The 21,500-nt window shown below is 46.9% G+C and overlaps 1 protein-coding gene across 2 annotated transcripts in view; it reads right to left on the bottom strand.

Annotated features, from left to right (window-relative positions):
* The window catches only part of Grk5 (G protein-coupled receptor kinase 5), a 177,982-nt gene that overhangs the window by 54,632 nt on the left and 101,850 nt on the right, over positions 1–21,500 (bottom strand). For both annotated transcript variants that reach the window (XM_048338136.1, XM_048338135.1), the window contains one exon: positions 2,873–2,985. In XM_048338136.1, coding sequence (XP_048194093.1) covers positions 2,873–2,985 — 113 coding nt within the window. The remainder of the gene's footprint in view (positions 1–2,872; positions 2,986–21,500) is intronic.

Consider the following 21,500-nt stretch of genomic DNA (forward strand, 5'->3'; position numbering starts at 1 on the left):
GGCATCTACTAGGCAGATGGGACTATTATGGAGGCCTTTCAGGCAGGAGAGTAGATCCAGTCAGGGCAAGGCTTAAGCTAGTTAGAGCCCCTACAAGCAGGTGGCTTAGAGGGGCAAGGGAGACTCCCGTGAAGGCTAACAACAAAAGGGCAGGTAAGGGATGGTTGATACAATGAGTCATCCTCAGAACTGGGCTTTATTCTGGAAGTCCATGTTTCTCAGTCCCAGATCTACATCAAAGTTCTTGAAGATTTGAAAAATATCATCTGCTAGTAAATGATGGCTAATCTAGGGACAATGAATGTCCTGTAATACCATACCATGACCCTCATGTTCCATTTTCCAGGAAAAGGAACAAAACGAGTCCAAGATATGGTCATACCAGACGAGAAGGTGCTGCCCACAAATCCTGGGTGTCATGAAGACTCAGAAGCCCTCTGAAGGGGCTCCCATGGGCCAACCATAACATTCAGAAGTCAATAAGCACTAGGACTCTGTGCACTGACATATATTCAACACTCTCAAATCTACAAGTTTAAAATTCTCATGAGTTACCACACTAGAGGATGTGAGTGAGCCAGTTTAGTACCTTGAAAATATAATTACAAGGAACAAATCAGTTGGTCCTTATATGAACTTTACTGCTGGGTAACCAAAGAGTAACGGAAGGAAGTGTGCTGGTTAGCAAGTGAATAAGAATGGTTAGAATGATAATGTTGCCATCTAGCAACCTTCATTAATCAATAGATTGAGGTACTAGATATCAATGGCTGCTACCAGACATTTTTGAAAGACAACCAGAAAGCCACTTACAAATCTGCTCATATTCCTTGACTCACTAGTAATTCACAAGAAACATTGGGAAGCCTATTAATAAGGAATTTGAGGACAACAAGCCTATCATGGGAAAATGGCTATTGGGAGTCTCCCTAAAGTAAGGAGTCCTACTTAGACCAGTCCCACACATAGTATAAACACAAATTTACAAAATACATGAGAAAATCAGAAATCTGAATACTGACTGATATCTGATGACAGTAAAGACTCCTTTTTTCAGCTGTGACAACAGTATTATGGTTAGTTGTTGTTTGCTTACTTGCTTGTTTGTTTGCTTCTTATGCTCTTGGGGATCAAACACCCCTAGTGGTAGTTAGACCTGCTACCACTAAGCATCCTCAGACATTAGTAGTGGTTGCTATTGCGTCAAAGAGCTCTAATTGTTCAGAAATACACACTGTAAAGTTCATAGATGAAATGATATGATAGCGGGTGGAGGCCTAGTGAGACAAGATTGGCCATGAGTTGATAATTGCTGAACTGGGCTAATGGGTACATGGAGGTTCATTATACTATTCGACTGACTTTTACTTTTTATAGTTTGAAACTTTCCATAATAAAAAGTTATAAAAACACTAGGTCCCCAGAGATTCAAGTTCATTAGTCTAGGCTTCAGCTCAAGCACTGGTAGTTTTTAAGGCTCCCCTGGTGTTTTTTTTTAATCCTCAGCAAAGGTTGAGAAAGATTATAATCGCTCATGCAAGAGATGCCAGAACCTGTGCTAGGACCAGGCCCAAGACCAAAGCAGAAGCTATGGGGGAGGGAACTGGTTAGCAGGTCATGGAGCTAAGCCCATGATCTCTAACATGGAGGAAGGTGAGGAGGGAAGAAGGTTGAGGACACACAGAGACTTCGGGCTTGGAGGACTAGGGGGTGCTCATAGCTGGAATGGGGTATCTATCAGGGCAGGGTGCTTTCAGGGCCTGGAAGAAGTAGTTGAGAGCACAGACCTTGAGAGAGCCTATGTGATTTGGGTAGGGACATCTAGTGGGCAGATGATTTATAAGCTTAGAAAGCCATAGAGAAACCCTGAAGAGACATAGAAACTTGAGCCTGGCCAGGCCATCCCCCAAACCAGGACAGAGGAGGAGTGGCTGCACCAAGAGCAGCCTGGTGTTTCTAGGAATCCAGAGCACAATGACTATGCCCCTGAAGGCCAGATGACTCCATTCTTTTCACAACCGGTCTCTAAACCTTGCCTCCCTACCTCTTACTCTCCTTCCTCAGGCGGAAACTGAAAAGGTGCTTGGCCAGGCTGTGAGGCTGGTCCTTCCTAAGTAAGGCCTGAGAGACATGCATACTTCTATATCCAATTCTAAAAGCTTATGTAGATCAAGGTGTTTGTTAAACAAAAGCATAACAGCCCCAACATAATAGTCCCAACAGCATCAGGCATGGCCACACAAGCCAGGGCCAAACCAATCCGTCCACCATCGGAACGGCTACAACAGCCAATGCATGCTTGTGCTCCAGGCTTCAGCTGTGCTCCAGAGCTGTGGCAGGTGGGTCAGGGTGATCCGGAAGCCCAGCGCCTGGGGCTTGTATTCTCATGGGGAAGCAGACTGTAAGCCAGTAAACAAGGCCCTGCTAACAACTTTGTATGTGTGTGCATGTACACACATGCCAGTACTAGGGCCTGAACTCAGGGCCTGAGCACTGTCCCTTAGTTTGCTCAAGGCTAGAGCTGTACGATTTGAGCAACAGCTTCACTTGCAGATTTCTGGGTTAATTGGAGGTAAGAGTCTCACAGATTATGGGGATCTACAGACCTCAGCCTCTTGAATTGCTAGGATTACAGGTGTGGGCCATCAGCGCCTGGTTAGGCTGGGGTTTTATCAAGTGGGTTTTCAGCCTGGTGAAAGACAGTAAGAATCCAAGAGCTACCTTGGTGTGTTAAGAAACTTCCCAGGTTCTTCTTTGGTCTTCTAAGCCATGAAGTCTATCTTTCTTTTCTTTGAACAAAATTTCTGATCAAAGAAGACCCAAGGGCTGATCCCCCTGCCCGCCCCCACCCCCCCAAGGGGCAGGGACTTACCACTGAGTCCAGGAACTGAATGTAGCACTCCAGCCCAGGCCTGGTTTCACAGAACTGACGGAAAAGCAGCCTCCCAATTGGCTGCTTGTCACACAAACTGCAGTAATCTCTGTCTGGAAACAAGACAAGAGGAGCATGGTGAGACCAAGAGAGGGCCAGGCAGGTTCAACAGCTCACCCAGCACTTGGTCCAGAGTCCTGGCTGCATGGAGCAAGGTAGAGGTGAAGTCTTGGGGTCCTTATGCATCTCACAGGTCTGCAGACCCAGAGAGACAAGGCCAGTACTGCTGAGTGTGGTGCCAGTCACCACCCAGCATCTATTCCCCACACACTCCACCTTTCCAATGCCCAGATTTCTGTAATGAGGTGCCAGTGGTTGTGGGACTGTAGCTCAAGCAACTGGCTGGCCAATCAGCACAACACATTTCCTGGTTCTGGCAACTGGGCTAGGGTAGCCAGCATATGACCTAAGCCAGGCCAATCAGCAGGGGCAGAAAAGCTCTCTTCTTGCAGAGGCCAGTGTGTGGGTGTGGGGCCTGGGTCTTCAGCAGGGCCTTTGCATGACATGGAAAGCTGCTGTAAGGATGACCACCAGGAAGGACAGAGCTTGGGAAAATGACGAAAAGCAGACTGATGTCCAGATCTCTGGATCAAACCATGCCCGAAGCCCAAACCACATATGAAAAACTTACTTATGAAACAACACATTCCCTTTGTTTAGAGCAGTTTGAAAAAATTAAATTACTTATAATTCAAAGCATCCTAGTGGACACAGTGTTGGGTTTTTTTTGTTTGTTTGTTTTTTAAGATTCATTTTTACCCAATTGGAGCAAAGCCCACTCTTCGGATGCTTCGCATTATGAGTTACAAGCACAGGGACAGGAAGTGACTTGCCCTCAGCCACTTAGCAAGCCAAAAAGTTCTACAGAGGAAAGAACAAGACTCCCAGATCCAAGGCCAGAGGATGGACTGCTAGCCTTGAGCTGCATTGCTACTTCAAACAGCTCATACTTTCTGAGCCTCAGTTTCTTCCCTAAAAACCAAAAGCACATGTTTGGATTGAGACAGGACCCTTTCTGGCTTTTCCTACAATTAAACGAGGCTAGAGTCTTTGTATGATGTCTTCTCCAGCCAGAAAGATGTTCAAAGCACAGACAGAGAGACTAACTCAGCGTCTCCTGAGCTCAGAGCAACAAGCCTTCCATTTTGCAGCTGCTCAGGAAACTGAGAGCTGGAGGAAAATGACATGGTGGAACGGAGGGACCCCACCTTGCCAGGTGCAGGGAAAATGTCCCCCAGGTACGGTTTCTCCGGGAATATGGGACACACATCCCACCCACTCACTTTCACTTTTGCATTCCAGAGTGTGTCCACAAGATGCAAAAAGCTATTACTTGAGGGAGGGAACACTTTATGAGTGCTGTGTGTAGGATCAAGATTCCAATCTAGCTCACTATCAGTGTGATCTGGGGAAACTGACACTTTGCCCCACATATTTCCTCATCTGTCAGCTGGTTGCAGGCCTGGTACCTGTCTATAGAGGCTGAATAAGATAACACAGAGAAAGTACTCGGATCAGAGCCTGTGCCTGAGAAATGCTTAGTAAACACTACCCATTGTCATCCTGGAAGTGGGTAGTATTTGGTCTGTTCCATCTCCCTTCATCTAGGGCACTTACACTCCCCAAGTCTGAACATATCTAGACCGACTGACCTGGATTTAGAGGGAACTGAGTTGTGGTTTGGGGGGAGAGGTTTTTGATGGGCATGTGACTCAGCCTATCAGAGCTTTGGCCTTCTAGTCATAGGCAGAAGGTAAAGGTGGGCTTATGATTCAGTCATAGTCAATTGGAGATCTCCATCTTCTGACTGCAGTGATAGTTTCTTACTTGGTGGGAGCTAATGAGGCCAAGGCTTGTGATTCCAAGCCTTGCAAGGATTGCAGGGCTTCTGCTAAAACTTCCTGGAAAGATACTTGCCCATCTCTGGCTGACAAATGCCATAGATCAGGTCAGGGTGTCTCTTTCCAGGCCACAGGAGTCCATGGAAAATGTTGCACAAGGAAAGAGCTGAGTAGCCAGAGGTCCCAGAAAGCTGTCCCCGGCCTGGATGTCTGTCTACCTGACAAAGATGCTGCTTCTGCAGTGGTGTTGATGTCTGTCTCTAGGAACCATGAGACCACTGAGTAGACAGACACACTGCTCCTTTCATGGGCAAAGTGACCACGGCAGGAACTTCTTTTATACAAACGCACTAGCTCTAAATATCTTATATAGAAGTCACTCAAAAATGTCACCTTCTCTCAAGTGGATACTTCAATTTACACTGATGAGCCAAGTGCCAAGTCCCCTCCACTTGGCTCGTTCCCCAGTGCTTTGGAGGCTAGGCTAGCAGTGGCCTCTCACCTTTACTCTGCAGCAGGGCATAAGCTCCACCTCTCAGGCACAGATGGTTCACAATAGGTATACCAACAAGCGTTTAGCCTCAGCGTGTGCCAGCTTCTAAAGGGGCAAGGAGGTGGGCTACACGGCTGGAGAGGACAGCAGGGGTGTGTGTGGGTGAGCAGATAAGATCCCAAGTGACAGTTATGAAATGTCAAGTTAGAGAAGTGTTATTGTCAGCCCAGGAGGGACTCTGGTCTCCATGGTCTGTGACAGGTCTGCCGCCTGCACCTGTTAGCATGAGGCCCTGTATACAATCCACCTGCTTGCTGCCTCCCACTCGACTCGACACCCAGGGGGAGGAAAACAAGCCTTAACATCCTTCCTCAAACAGAGAGCTTTTCAGCACAAACACAGAACCAAAGCATATAACCTTGTGTCAGACTTCAGTTTCATTCAATTATGGAAAGATAGCACAATCCCTCTTATGTGATTTGAGCAAGGTAACCTCTTACCATTTTCAAAAGCAATTATGAGATTTCATGTACCATATTGTGATTCTTTAAGAGTTCATCTGAGAGGATTTCTTCCTCTCCATATGGCATTTGCTGTCAGTATGGAAACAAAGCTGATATAAACTCACAGCACAGTAAACACCATGGGATTCTGACATAAGCTGTTGGCACCTCAGCTCCCTGCCTCTCCTAGCTGTAGAGAGGAGACAGGACCCAGAAAGCCTCTCGCTGGGTAGCAAAGAAGGAAAAAGAGAACCAGTAACCATTGTCCTCAGCCTCCAATAAAGCTCCAAGACAACCACAAGAACAAGATGGCAGGTTTGCATTTCCTTTAGACATGGAGGAGTCATAGGAAAAAGAATATGAATTTGGGAAAGATTAAGGTGATGGATAAAGTGCAAATCAAAGTTCTAGATGGGTTGAGGCCCAACTTGAGGCAGAGGGGCTTCAGCAAAGTCAGGTGACACTGAAGTTGGAGGCATGAGGAACCCTATAACAGCCATGGGGTAGAACCTCTGTGATCCATCTCAGCAGACTGGCCATACTGCTGACATGCAGGTTGTAAGGGCCCCACCACAATCCATGTCCCCACCCACAGATGAAACTCACTTAAGACCCGTTAAGACCATCGAGGACAAGTGCGAAGAGAGAAGCCTACAAATAATTCTGTATTCCTAGATGGAAGGACCTAGGGGGCTTTACATATAGATTCTTCTAATACCAAGAAATCCTGCTTTGGGCCATATGCTTCTTTGAGGTTTTTCTCCTGCCTCAAAAGACTCCAAATGAAAACCTATGTGCAAGCACTTTGCACAGCTGTATAGCTCAACAGCAAGCTTCTGCAGTACTCACAAGAAACTCTTACTCTTTGTTCCTCCAGGAAGCCGAGTCCTCATGTGTATTCCAGGAGGTAACCACAACTGATGAGAACACCTCACAAACACCAACGCACTCCCCGTCCTGCCTGTATCCCAGAAGCAGGCAAGACCGCCTCACTTGGGCAAGGATGCCCCGAGCTAGCACACCCTGAGGTCTGAGCCTGCCCTCTATTCTCTGGCTCAGAGGCCCTCAGCAGGGGGCCCTGTTGGCAATGTCTACAGACCGCTTTGGTTTGCCCAGAGACTGAGTGGGCAGAGGCCAGAGGTATAGCTACATACCCCACAGTGCACAGAACAGTCCCCTACAACATGCTGGCTCCCATGGTGAAAGTGCCACCCATGGGTAAGCAATCCTAGGCAAGTCCCTTTACCTGAGGCTTAGCTGCCTCTGGCAGCAAATGGGCAATCAGAGTCAGCCTGCTGCTGCCAGGATTACCAGCAACACAGGCAAGCAATGAGCTCAGTCCTAGCACCCTTTTGGTCCTCACAGACAGATCATATGCCCTCTACCAGACTCCAGAAATGATGGCTTTCGCTTCTCTAAAGATTCAGAAAAATAACAGAATGTTCCTCTCCATGAGCTGCGGGGCTCTGAGTTCTGGGAGACCCAGGCAGGGCTCTGAGGCCAGCTCTGCCTTGTACTGAGCACCCCTCCACCCCCCCAGCCCCCCCCCCCGAAAAGCTACATGTGTCCCAACAGCACAAGCCTGAGGTTAAAATCTCACAACCCAGGCAATTCCTTCAAGACTTATAACCCCCAGTAGACTTAGAAACAGGAATGATATTGATAGTGAAGATAAATAAATGCTGTCATTGTTTTCATTCTTCTCCAGTGACATGAAATGAGAACATACTTTCTTAATTAAGAGTCTGTGGTATGTGGACGCTTGGAGGGCAACCAGATCTTCCCAGTGGAAGGCCAGAACACAGGCAGACAGGACAGAAGGCCCCCCCCCCTCCCTTGCATGGCCACAAACCCTGAGTGCAGGGAGCTGGCCCAGCCTGCTCATCTCCGCTCTCAGAGTTGGCATCAGTCCTTCTGGAGGGGAGCAAGGAGCAGCCATGATGGCGTCGTGGGGAGGGGCGACCATGACTGAACCTGATTGGGACTGTTTTCATTGTTGCCCCAGGCACTCCTTGAACCCGAGCCAAGGAAAATGTACGTTCCATTTCAGAAATAAGAGCAAGAACGAAACGCGGCTTCCTGAGGAAATGGAAATGCTAACACCGGAGCCCTTGGAAATGAAACCACATGTTTATGGTAAATGGCACGCAGGGGGTGAGGGGGCTCTCCTGTGGCCATCTCTCTACCAACTGGGAGCTTAGTTCATTTATTTTATTTAACTTTGTTTCCCTGAAGTGCCTGGCTGTTGGAGAAAGGAGGAGTTCCTTATGGATTCTAAGGCAATGTAGGAAACATGTGAGGAGACTGGAGTAGAGGCCACGAATCTCCACGCAGCCATAGTCCAGTCTGAAACAGTGAACAGACAAAGTGATCTGGAATCAACCTTCTCTTACAGTTTTCTGCCAAAGCTGAAGAAAACAATCAGGCCCTGGCTCTGAGGGGAAAGGCTCTGCCGTGTGAGAGGCACAACAGCATCATGGATGAGGGCCATTCCTCAGGACCCGCCCCTAGGAAGGAGCAGGAGAGGAAAGGGAAACACTTGCTATGTGGTTAGCAGCAGCTGAGTGGGTTCTGATTACCTCAAGAATGATGTTTTCATATGGAAAATGGCACCTGGCACATTACACTAATGCACCCAAACCAAATCCTATGTTCCTGGGCCTCTAGTCCCCTCATTCCCATTTCTAGTTTTACTAATATTATGTGCTTGTTCCATGTCTCTGCAACATCAATAATATAAAAGTCTTACAAGGTTAGTGGCACCTGGACAAGCCACATGTCAAAACCACTGAGCTGCTGGGTGTCTGAGTCTGGGCTGTCAGACGGAGCCAAGTGGGAGGGGCAAGGGAGGGAATAGGGGGAAATGAAGTGTCTGGTTTGTAGAAGGAAAAGGAGAGGTGGGCTGAGAACGCTGGTGGGAGGCCCTGTGAAGCAGCCTCTCTGATGAGAGTCCAAGTCTCTGCCTTGAACTCCTCAGATGCCCCACAGGTAACTTCTACCCAAGCATCCTGAGAAGTGCTGGGGCTGATGGATGGGGCACAGGACACAAGCCAGAACTACAGGGACATCTGCAATAATGAGAGTGACCTCACTCTCATTCTTAAAGACCAGCAAGGCCTTAGATCTTAGAGATTCCCTGCAGTTGGAATAAGATGAAGAATTGGGTGGGTAAATGGAGGACAGGGTGGGTAGATGGAGAGAACAGCCAGGACACACAGATGGGTTCACATATGATGTAAGCAACAGCTGGAATGGGCCTGGCATACTAGGGAGAGTTGCACAGTGTCAGGATCCAGGTAGCAGGCTTGGCCCTCCTACTTGCTGTTTCTAAACAAGAGGACCTGGGCTCAATGTGCTCTCCTCTGTCCAGAAGCCCCTTGGTCTATGACTGTAAACCTCACCTCACACTAGCACAAAGAGGGCATAGCAACCAAGCGGCACCAGTAGAAAATGCACCTGGCACATTACCCTGTTGGTTCTCTAAAATGTGGGGCAAAGAGGAAACACACTGACGCGTGACCTGGGCTGCTCTATTTCTGTAGATGTTGAAGTTTTTACAAATGAGGGAAAACAACTATTCTAAAAGCACAGGTGCAAAATCACTGAAGAGCCTGGAAAGCAAAGGCCTGTGACGGCCAGACATCCCCTTCCGTGCAGGGACTGGGGAATGGGTGGTGCCTGGAACTCGGTGTTCACTCCTGCAGGGCTCAAGGCAGAATGCTCCAATGATCCAGGATGGGGCCTGCTGCACAGCAAACTAGGAAAGCCTAGGTTGGTGCTGACTACTGTCTTCACTCATGCCCTGTGTACATTCATTCTGGGACACACGTACTTCCATGGGCATTCTTTGTACACCTTCTATTTCTCCTTGGAATTTCTGCAGATGTGTGCAGTTTCTGACATTGCCATGCACACACCATACCCAAATGGATGGCAGCATGAGTATCTTTCCAAGCTCCCCCGGTGATCCCAGTTCTGAATTCACTGTAAGGTCTGGTTCGCCATTTTGTCCTCAATATCTGAAGCAAGCACCTGGGACAAGCAGGTGCACAGGTATATACATAAAACAAACGATTAAATAAAGTAACCAACACATTAGTGTGATGAGGGACGAGTACAAACTTCCAACTTTCAGGCCCCCATTCTCTCATAATGGCTCCTCTCATGGTCAAAATGCCAGAGATGAGGGTCTTGGGAAGTCCTGCACAATGAAGAGCTGCTCCTCACAAGCATCCCTCTTCACCCAGCTCCTCCTGAGCTGCTCCATCCAAGAGCATTAAAGCCACCGTGACTTGGGCTTGCTGGGATCCTGGTGCCCAAAATAGGTGAGGCACAGCTAGTCTCAGGCCCCAGCCTGGCTCATTGCTTTTAAGCAGTGGAGGGCTGGACTTTCCTCCAGTTCCACTTCTGACCTTGTATACCCTCAGATTATTCTCTCTAGTCTTTGCTTTTCCCTTTTAAAGCTTAACATCCTTGCTTCCTATTTTGAGATCTCTACATGGAAGTTGTGGGCCTAGTGTAAATGGAGACATCAGAGCCCCAAGTAGAGGTACCATCTCTGGGGTCTCTAAGCCCACCCAGCCGCCTTCCTCCCTGCAAGCCTGAGCTCAAAGGTAGGCAGCATGTTCCAAAGGTCTGGAGCAACCCCCCACACACATACATATCCCCCCCCCTCAGCCCAGCACTGTTCGCTGCAGAGCCTGGGGGGTAGCTACTATACCTCTTAATGAAGTATCTCTCCAAGCATTTTCAGGCCCTTGCATAGCAACACCCTGCCACCCTTCCTGAAAGTAATCTCAGCCTGCCAGGAAAGCCAGGGCAGGGCTCTGGGACCTTAGAGGCCCAGTCCACCTTGTTGTCGGGAGTCTGGGACTAGCTTCATCTGGAGCTATGAGCTAAGAAATTACCAGCCACAAGAGGATAGAACCAGAAAGGGGGGCCCAATGCAAACAGCAGCCTTCATGAGCAGACCTGGCTGAACCTCCCTGCCCTGGTGAAGTAGCCCCATTTCTTCCTGGGCCACTCACTAGCAGCCAAGAGCAGCTTGAGAAGCAAATGCCTGATAAGTGGACACAATGATAATCTCCTGGTGCATCGGGGGCTACCGCCAAGCCTCTTGATGTAATTCCCATCTAGGGCTCAGCCATTCACTTCCGGGAGCACTTCATCTCCCAGTGTCCAGTGTGTTTTTTCAATACTGTGTAAAAAGGCCAGGCTTATTCTAAACTAAGCCTTTCTGTGCCTCGGTCCTCATTTTTTTTTAAAGGTCCAAGGATGAGACTCAAACTTGGTACCTGACGCTTTGGCTCAGTGGCTAGCAGTCTACCAACCAGGCCATGCCTCCAGCCCCTTGGTCCTCATTCTTGGGATGCAAGTGTTTGAAGACCACTCTTGTGAATTCCTAGCCTCCTCTCTTATCAGACTCCAGTTCCTTTAACTAGTCACCAGACCACACCCAACATTCCCCAAGACAATGAGCACTAAGGGTTTGGTCTGCTGGAACCCAATCTGGATCTTTGGTGATTAAATGTCAAACTACGTCAACCTTCATCAAGCTTCCTTCTGTGTTTGCTTAACCAGCCTTGGTCTCACAAGGGACTGGGGATGATAAAGCGGGAAGAGCAGGTGCATTCATAGGCACAAGAGCTCAGCCACTAGGCATGATCCACATAAGCAGTGAGCACAAGGTGCCAGCACATCTAGCACAGGGATCATGGCCTGCACCACAATGACCACTCTGTGGTGTTGGGATTTTAGACACAAGTTTCTGTTATTTGGCAGAGGTAGTTTTCAGGAAGAGATAAGTTTTAGGCCAGTAGCCTTCCTACTTTGCCACCAGTGTGTGACGATACTTTGGTTATTATTCAGTTGTTATATTACTACTACTACTAGGCTTCAACATACAAGACTCGTGCAGTCCTCACAACTGCCTAAGAGGCAGGAAACACCATTAGCGTGCACACACACACACACACGAGTGTATATATATATAATATATATATATATATATATATATTATATATATATATAATTTTTTAGTTCTGGGGGGTCTGGCTGGCCCAGAACTCACTATGTAACCCAAGCACGTCTCAAACTTATGATCATCCTACCCCAGTCTCTCAAATGCAGCCTATTTTAGATGCTTAAAAATCAGACCCTGAAACAAAACAAGGCCACAGAGCTAGAAGAGGCGGTGTTGCAATTTGAATGTAGCTCCTGCCAGTGGCAGAACTGTTGGCTTCTCAGTATCCCCAACAGTGAGGAGCAGTGAGGAACTCCATCCCACAAACAGCCATGAGAAAGAGGAAGCACCTGTGAACCAGGTAGCTCTTGGTCATCCAGCTTCCAGGTCCAGGCTGCTCTGCCCATGGAGTCCAGGCCTCCAGCCTCCAGGAGATGAGGCCTGGGGAAGTATGGCCATTCAGTACCAGCTGACAGCCAGGTACAACCCACACAGGCAGGGCTGGGGGAAAATGACTCAGAATGCCCCTCTAGTCTTCCTCACAAAAAGCAGGACCTGAGACACTGACCTGCATGCTCAGCTCTGTAGGCCTCACTATACATGTGGCTGTGTCACTTATGTGCTGTGTTGTGCCACTACTGGCTGCTGAGAGTAGTCTTCGCTTCCTCAGCGATGCTGTCGGTTCTCTCCCCCATACCACCCTGTCTCTCCCCTACATAGCCTGGGACAATCTAGACACTTAGTGGTCATCAATAAATATATAACTGATTAAAGCAGGAGCAGCCATTAGAATTGCTCTTCACCAGGACCATGTGTACACTTCTTTGGTCTGAATAAATCTGGTGCTCCTTTAATGGGGGGGGGGGGGAGGCTTAAAGTTCTGTGTCCAGAGTAAATGCTTGGTATTAACATGGTGTTAGAACTGTCTTTCATAACACATTCCTCTGCTAGGACCTATATGGAAGTGAGTCTTTAAGACAAAAGAATGGGAGTCCAAACAGGGTCAGCCCACCTTGGAGCAGACTGCTTTGTTCCCTGCACCCAACACAAAGTGGCAACACCATGATGAATGAATAGATGGATGGATGGGCAGGTGAACTGATGCAAGAGGGGCTGGTCAATTACTGTACTCGAACATGCAAGTTCCCACATTTCTCCCTCGCTGGGCTGAAGTGGAGAGCCTCTGAGGTGAACAGGGAATGAGACAGAGCAAGTTCTTTATTACAATTCAAAGACTCTTATTGAAGGGTCCCACCCAGGCCTGGCACAGAGACCCCTAGAGAGATTCCCCAGGAGGGAGACCTTCCTAAACTCCCTTCTCTCTTCTTCCACAAAGTGGTGCTTCTCTGTCTGCCTGAGGGCCTGTGATGTATGCCACACAGGTGTCTCATATAAATCTTCAAGAGCTTTCTCTGCACGGAGCCTCCTAGTTGCTTTTAATCATCAGGAGGAAAGAGAGCAAAATGCCTCATGCATTTTCATTTTTATCTAAGTAAAAGCACAATCAATTTGTCTGCATGCAGCACCACTTCTTGCCAAATACCACTTATTTTAAACTAAAGCTTTCTCAGCTACACAAACACAGAATAGACACATGCTGAACACAAAACACATGCTTCTCTTTGCTTCTTTCTTTTCTTAGTAGTCCTGCCTATCTCATAACTGTCTCGATCCAGTAAGCCCACCACAGCCTGGGGTGCTTCTTACTCCCTGGTCCCACGGCTTCTCTTTCCTCTGACTGCCAGGCTTGAAGCAGGCATTTTTGACAGATACTTAAGTGATGCAAAATCTGATAGGAGTCCTCCTCAGTGACTTAGCACAACACAGATTACTGGGAAAAAGAAAAACAAAACAAAACAAAGTGACTGAGATGATCAAAGGATACAATTGTGGTGAAATTTCATTTCTAACTGGTCTACAAATGTAACCCATAATGGCTGTTTGTTTTAAATTATTTCCTGCCAAGAACAATGTTGAGATGATTGAAAAATTCCAGACTGGAACCTCTGGTGTGTTCTTGTTTTTCCTTCTGAGCACCTACCTGCCTGGAGAGGAGCTTTGCTCAGGACATACAATAAAGGCAGGAAAACTCTGGGCCCCTCACACTCCGGTGTGGAACTTCAGAAAGCCCTCCATGATGTCCTCACCGCGTCTGGGTTCTGAAGGTCAGGCTGTCACTGTGCTTTGTATTCAGTGTGTTAGGGTTAGCCAAAGTAGGTGGCTAGCCCTCTGCAGGAGGGAAGCAGACACCTTTCCTTGAAGGTTCTGACTTAGGGCAGCTGACCAACACAGACCTATGTGCAGCTGGAATAGAATGGAGAAATGTGCATTGCATGGCGCAATCAGCCAACAACGGGAAAGAACGTGCCCTGAGCATTCTGTTCCTCAGAAAGGCAGCTAGCCGAGTCTCCATTCTGGAAGCACTGCTCACATTCAAAGCTCAGGTTAAGCCTGGGGAGCCAACAGGACACACTGACCCTTTGGGCTAGATCCAAGCAGTTGTGTAGCTCTACCCCAGAAGGGATGATCCCTCTGCACCCAGAGTTTCCAGGCTACTCACTCTGGCAGCCGGGTTTGCTCAGTAATTTTTTTGCTGAATCTCTCCCTCCCTGCCTTTAATACTGACTTACTGAAGACCTGCTTCATGATCTGCACCATGCTAGACCTAGAAGATCAACAGATATACAGAAACATCCAGTGCTCTGTGCAAGGACCCACACCTGGCTCTGGACTCTTCCCTACTGCTGCCCTGGCACTCGACAGCAATAAAGCAGTAAGGAGACAGGCACATAAAGCCACTGTACACCATTCATACTCATATCACAAACTCTACAGCTGGGACAGTAGTTGTCCTACAATGGATAGTCATCTTTGTTTTCTTTTCTTGTCGGTCATTGGGCTTGAACTTAGGGCCCAGGAGCTGTCCTTGAGCTCTTTTTGCTCAAGGCTAGCACTCTACCACTTTGAGCCACACTACCACTTCTGGTTTTCCAGTGGTTAATTGGAGGTAAGAATCTCACAGACTTGAGAGTGGGGAAGGTGGGAGAAAAACAAGGGAGGGGGTAACAAGTATGACAAGAAATGTACTCACTACCTTACTACGTATGTAACTGTAACCCCTCTGTATATCACCTTGACAATAAAATTAAATTTTAAAAAATCTCATAGACTTTCCTGCCTGGGCTGGCTTTAAACCTCAATCCTCAGAATGTAGCCTCCTGAGTAGCTAGGGGTGAGCCTCTAGAGCCCAGCATCACCTCTCTTTCTATAGGAATAGTTCTCCCTAGGAGGCACCTGACCATCAGAATACTACATTTCCTATCACTTCTGCAGCTGGCTGTGGCTCAGTGAATCGAGTTTTGACCAATGAAATGCAAGCAGACACAATGGGTCCATGTCAATTCTGGGTTACTACTTTAAAGTGTAACTCCTTCTTTTTCTCTCCTACTGACTAGAATGCAGAGTGGAGCCATCTTGGGCTACATCAACGAGAGCAACATCCTAAGGCCAGAAAGCCCTGGGAATTGAATGACCACAGAGATAAGAATATATATAACATCCCTAGGCCATGCCCCACACTGCTCCTTAAGGAAGAAAAACTTCTCCCCTGTTGAAACTAGCATTATTGTGTGTCTTTGTTATAGCTGCTGAACCTCCACTGCCCGACGCACCATGTACTACCACCTATATGACCACCTCAGAGACTTACTTTCTTGGTCCTAACCTAGAGATGATAACAATTTGACCTCCCCTGGAGGTATGCATCAACATGCTCAGTTCAGTGCCTGGCACATGGCAGGTCCTCAGTAAACACCACTTATCCACTGTGATTATAAGGAGCAGCCACTGGACATTCTTTTTTTTTTTTTTTTTTTTTTTGCCAGTCCTGGGCCTTGAACTCAGGGCCTGAGCACTGTCCCTGGCTTCTTCTCGCTCAAGGCTAGCACTCTGCCGCTTGAGCCACAGCACCGCTTCTGGCGGTTTTCTGTATATGTGGTGCTGGGGAATTGAACCTAGGGCCTCGTGTATCCGAGGCAGGCACTCTTGCCACTAGGCCATATCCCCAGCCCATACACTGGACATTCTTGTCCAAATCCTCTACACCACCCTTTCTCTCACCACTGAGAAAAGTATTGGAGCATAGGCTGCCCCACATGGGTGAACTGGTTCCAAATGTTCACCTGCTTGCATCTCTTACACACTCTGGATAGTTCTGGGTGCTCCTTTGCCCAGAGTGTGAGCCCTAGATGTTGCTTCAGACACAGTTATCCACTGACCTTCCACAGCTGGACTCCAAGTGCTAATAGGTTACCAGGGTCTCATGCTCCTTGCAAAGCCTCTGCCTGCACTTGTACAAATAAGAGGGCTGTTTCCCTGGTGGATTAAGGTCCCCAGATCTCAAAAAGCCCATATTCAATCTCAAGATGCTAACCTGAAGAACATTTCTCTTTCCTGCACAGTGCAGCTTAGTCTTCCTTCCCTGCAATATCTGTGTTGAGAAAACATTTCATTAAGAGGTTCATTTTAGATGTTAGAAGATTGTGAAGTCAACAGATCTGTTTCTGTGGCATATTACATAAAAGAAACACCCTGGTTCCAGGAAGTTACGGCAGCACATCAGGAATCACACTGCTTTCCCAGAATGCAAATGTGGTGCAAGGCAGCCCTTTTCCTGGCCACATCAAGTCACCCAGACACAAGTGTCCTGCAATTCTTCAAGGGCATAACAAAGGACAATGACTTTGCTCACAGAGGGCAGGCAAGCTTTCTGGTGTAAACACACACAAGAAGAGAGATGTCAGGTATTTGACCCCAGGCTATCATTTCAAAATCTAGTAAAGGCTTCCTAAGAATTGACATTTATTTATTTTTCTGCATATTGACTATTTTTGCATACAGCATCATGGTCTCCCATGAATGCAGAGTGAGGACAGCTGTAATGGGTGCCTACACTTCCTCAGGGCATGGCCACCTTGTAATTCCATGTTTCTGTACTGGCCCTGACTAGGGCTCCTTTACCTCTCCTCAGAGGCCTCCAACACAGATGTCCTGTAAAATCTGCTTGACTGATCAACCTCAGGCTGGAGAGGTGTCCTGGTCTGTCTTTTTCATGGCTGCTGCCCCAGTGCCAAGAACAAGGCACATGGCATTTTCTTAGAATGAATGGATGGGCAGACATCAGACATGCTGAAAAATAAGAGGTTTCAGTCATGATAAAGATGCGGCCTCCTATGTAGGCAGTCTGAGAGCAACAAAGGCCACATACTGGGGTGTGTGTGTGTGTGTGTGTGTGTGTGTGTCCACACATGCTGACCAGTGTCACCCAGACCTCACCCATCATATGCTACATGAGCCATATGCTACTGTGCTCCAATATCTCAGTTCATCCTGTCAGACAGAAGAACGGGGGAAGTGTCAATGCAGCTCAGAGGGGCTGAGCACTAAGTTTTTTTGGTCAGTTGGGGGGGGCCTGAACCCAGGGCCTGGGCACTGTCCCTGAGCTCTTTTGCTCAAGGCTAGTGCTCAACTACTTTTGAGCCACAGCACCACTTCTGGTATTCTGCTGGTTAACTGGAGATAAAAATCTCACCGACTTGCCCGGGCTGGCTTGGAACAGTGATCCTCAGATTTCAGCTTCCAGCTAGGATACAGGCGTGAGCCACTAGCACCCAGATTCATGTAGGTCTTTGGGTCCCAAAGTCCACAGTATATCCCAAGATGCCCAACCCCACCTGCCTAGGAGGGCTTCCCAGAGGCCTCTGCGGTCCCAGAGAGACCAGTCCTTGGGAAGCAGAGGGAGGGAAAGGCAGCACCTTATGCCTACCTCAAGATATAACCATTTTTCTCACCAGAGATGCAGTGGCCTAGAAACACACAGGGGCCCTCTCTCTGGCAGGAAGGGACTCATTTCCAAAATCCCCTGTGGGCCCTGGGAACAGAGCATAACCAAAAGCTCAGGGCCCTGGACTGGTGCAGAGGAAGAGGGTAAGGGCATGAGAGATGGAGGCAAGCAGAGTTCATTTTCCTCTAACATAGCTACAAGTACTTCACTGTGGAGCTGCAAGAGGGGCCTTTCCCACCCAGTCAGGCTGTAGCCTACACCTACTGAACACCTTCAGAGCTCTACCAGCTCCAGTCTGCCCAGTTCGAGGAGAAGCCAGAGATAGGCTCTGCACCCAAGAAAGGGACATAAACTCCCACACTCAGCTTTGGGGCAGGGCCAGGCCCTGCAGCCTCTACAGAGGAAACATGAGAACAGGAAGCTCTACAGAAAAAAGCAGACTCTCCCAATCTCCCCAGCTCCCTCCCCCCAGCATTCCTTCCTGCCTATTGGTCATACCCATCGTGACCTCACCTGGAGATTGAATCTGCTCTGAACTCCTGGAGGCACTCACTGCATAAACTCAAACCTCTGCCATTAGAATCTCCCTAATTTCAGAAATACAAGAGACTGCAGAGATTTAAATTCTCTAAGCTTTAGAGAATCCCTTGACCAGCCACATTTATACTGTCAAGAAAAGAGGACAGCTGCTGGCCATCCACAGCAGAACACTGCCCCTGCCAGAAACATTGCCCAAGGCCCAGTAACTCTCACTGGTGCTCTGGGAACTTGCACAAACAACCCTTTGATCCCCTGCCACAACACAAGGTGGAAAACAACAAGGTCTTTGCAAGGAAAAGTCAAGCCATCCAAGTATTTGTGGTACCATTCAAGGCTCGCATATTTCCCACCCCAAGGTCTCCTCTCGGTGTGATGGTCCATTCTCCCCAAGAGAACTAGGACATCCAAGCAGACATTTTCCACACTGACTTGGGAAGTGGTCTCATATTTTGTCCAAAATCTAGTTCCCAGGGCAAAGGTGGTTAAGTCAAGAAGCATACTGCTCACCCACTTACACCCCATTGATGGTGGGGAGAGAGGCTGGCAGAGCTACACTTGGTAAAGCAATGCCTTTCTCTATCAATTTTCAAAAGAATTCCCACCTGAGAAGAGAAATCCTCCTACAGACTATATGGAAAAGCTGTGAGAGGAGCATTGACAACGTTTCATGGTTTCGTTTATCTTTTATAGATTTTTTTTCCTCTTCTAGGATCTTCCCTATTGATAATCCTGAGACACAAGTCGAATTCAGGGATAGAGAAGGAGCTACAAGAGCCCAAGGCCTATTCAAGTTGAATTTAGGTAGTATTGGGAGCAGAAATACAGGTTCAGTTCAGGGGCTAATTTCATTGGATGAAGAGGATAGACACATGGACTCTAGCTTGTCAATCCCTGAGATCAGCTCTCAGAAGTAATGAGATGAGATCCTATTGATGAAGATGGTTCTAAAGCCCAGGGCTTAGAGCCAAAACCTGGACATTGAGTAGTGGGAGGAAGGTGGCAACAAGCAATGGAAGCACAGGCAGTAGGCACTGGCACAGGTGTGGTGTAGAGCCCTGCCTTCTAGTCCTAATATGGTTCCTGTGGGGCAGAACTCATGCTCAGCAGAGATCCTGGCCCAGATATTGTTACAGAATATACTCAACTTATGATGGGGGCCACAGAGGTTAAAAAGTATCTTTAGATGAAAATGTCTGTAATAAATACCCAGTAAACATCACAACTTAGCCTTCTCTACACATTTAAAGTAGGAGTATCAGAATGCATATTGCTAGACCAAGAAAAGATCAAAGTTCCAAGTATGGTTTCTGCTACATGAATTTTACCATTACCATGTCAAAAAATTTTCAGCCAAGTGGGGAACCACATGTATGCTCTCTAAAAAACATTTAAAATCTAAAATTCTGGATCAGAGACTCAGTGCAAAGTCCTAGAATTATTGCTTAAGTTCCAAAGTGATTCTGAGTCTACTCTCTGCTGTGGACTCCCTGCTGGACCATTAACTTTCCAACCGTGGAAAAGGGTACACAAGCAAAGGAACTGTTCTCATATGTTTTTGAGTTGCCCTCTGCTTTGTCTAAAGCTATTACACAGTGCCTAATAAAATGTCTTTTCTGTGCTCTTTAGTCTGAGTCCAGCATTTACTTGTTAGTCCTTTGTTTCATAGAGCTGGGTTGTAATGTCTATGTTAATCAGTAGTTGTCGCTGTGTAACAGGATGAGATGACTCATTCTTCCAATGCCTTCAGATCAGGTGTCCTAGGCCTGGTACTGTCAATAACTTAGTACTTGACTCCATTAGTTCTCTAGATTTATGTTTCTACCCTCTCTCAGAATTAAGGGTAACTATAGAGCACTAGTTGGTCCTCAGGTTTCAGGAAATGCATTTACAAAGATTTCTTTAAAACGTCACTATTTCTTTCCTCTTCTCAATGATTCTCAAATCTTTTAGACTTGGGTCACCTCTAAAAATTACCAAAGACCCCTCATAGCTTTCGTCTATGGGTGTTTATCTATTGCTACTTCCCATACTAGTGACTGTAACTATCCTCTTCTGGGTTCCTCTTCTGGGTTTTATCCTGAAAGAAATTAAGAGAGCCTGCATACCTATGTTCACTGAGCATTATTCACAACTGTCAAGATGTGTATATAACATGTCTAATGGCAGATAAGTATGTAAAAAATGTAGTATATATAGTATAATACTATTTAGCCTTAACAAAGTAGACTCTGCCATTTTCAACATATGGAGGAACCTGTAAGATACTATGCTAAGTGAACTAAGGAACATAGATACCTACACACAATCTCTGAATTATCTCTCTCATATATGAAATATTTTTTCTTTTGTTTTGACACCTGGGTGCCATGAGCTCAATATGAACTTCAGAATCGTTTCCTTTTAAAATCAAATATATAGAAAAAATGAGAACAGTGATTACCAAGGGCTGGGAATGGGGTGATAACAGGTGAAAGTGTACATAGTTGCAGTTATGTATACGGTAAGACCAGAGGGAAATGTGTAGCATGAAGACTGGAGTTGATAATATTGTATTATATAGTGGGAATCTTCTAGAGGAAGTTCTTCAAAGCACACACTCACATATACACTTCTGAAAGTGTATTGTTCAGCTACAGTCACTGTGTACATAGAACAAAACAGCATGTTGTATAGAGCTTAAACAAGGTTTTCTTGCTCCCCCTCCTCTCCTCTTTTCCTTCTTTTACCATAGGGTATTACCATGCTTCCCAGGCTGGTCTTTCACTATTCTAACCATTGTAACAGAGTGAAATGTAATGCTTTGTGACTTCTAATGCTGTGTCACACAAAGATTATAGCTTTTCCATCGCTTGGGATGCTTTCTTGCAACTGGCTACCATGTTGCAGGGAAGCCCAGGATATATGGTAAAGCCAATTGAAGAGGTACTAAGGACCAATGAAAAGCCAACATCAGGGCTAGCGGTATGGCTTACATGGTATAGTACCTACTTGGCAAGCACAAGGCCAAGGCCCAGTGGTCAATCTCTAGTATTAGTGGGGGAAAAAACAAAAACAAAACATTAATTGCCAGAAACGTGGCTGAATTACTAAATTAAGTCTTCTAGCTCCCAGCCTTCGTCTTGCAAATGAGGGCTCAAACAAATATGCAGTGGGAAAAAAGTATCTTTGTTTACTCTGCTTAAATTCCTAGCCCACAGACTCTGTAAATTCAGTGTGTGGTTGCTTTGTGCTACAATGCCACTCAAATATAGTAAATTAGAAAGTTTATTCATGCATCTCCAGCATACAATTTCAGTCTCACACATGCTTAATAAATATTGGTTGGATTTATAAAACACCTTAGCAATACATTGTTTTCCTAGAATCCACAGCCTCCTCTTCAGAAAA

Source organism: Perognathus longimembris, chromosome 2 (assembly GCF_023159225.1).
Source record: "Perognathus longimembris pacificus isolate PPM17 chromosome 2, ASM2315922v1, whole genome shotgun sequence".
In the NCBI taxonomy this organism is placed as follows: Eukaryota; Metazoa; Chordata; class Mammalia; order Rodentia; family Heteromyidae; genus Perognathus; species Perognathus longimembris.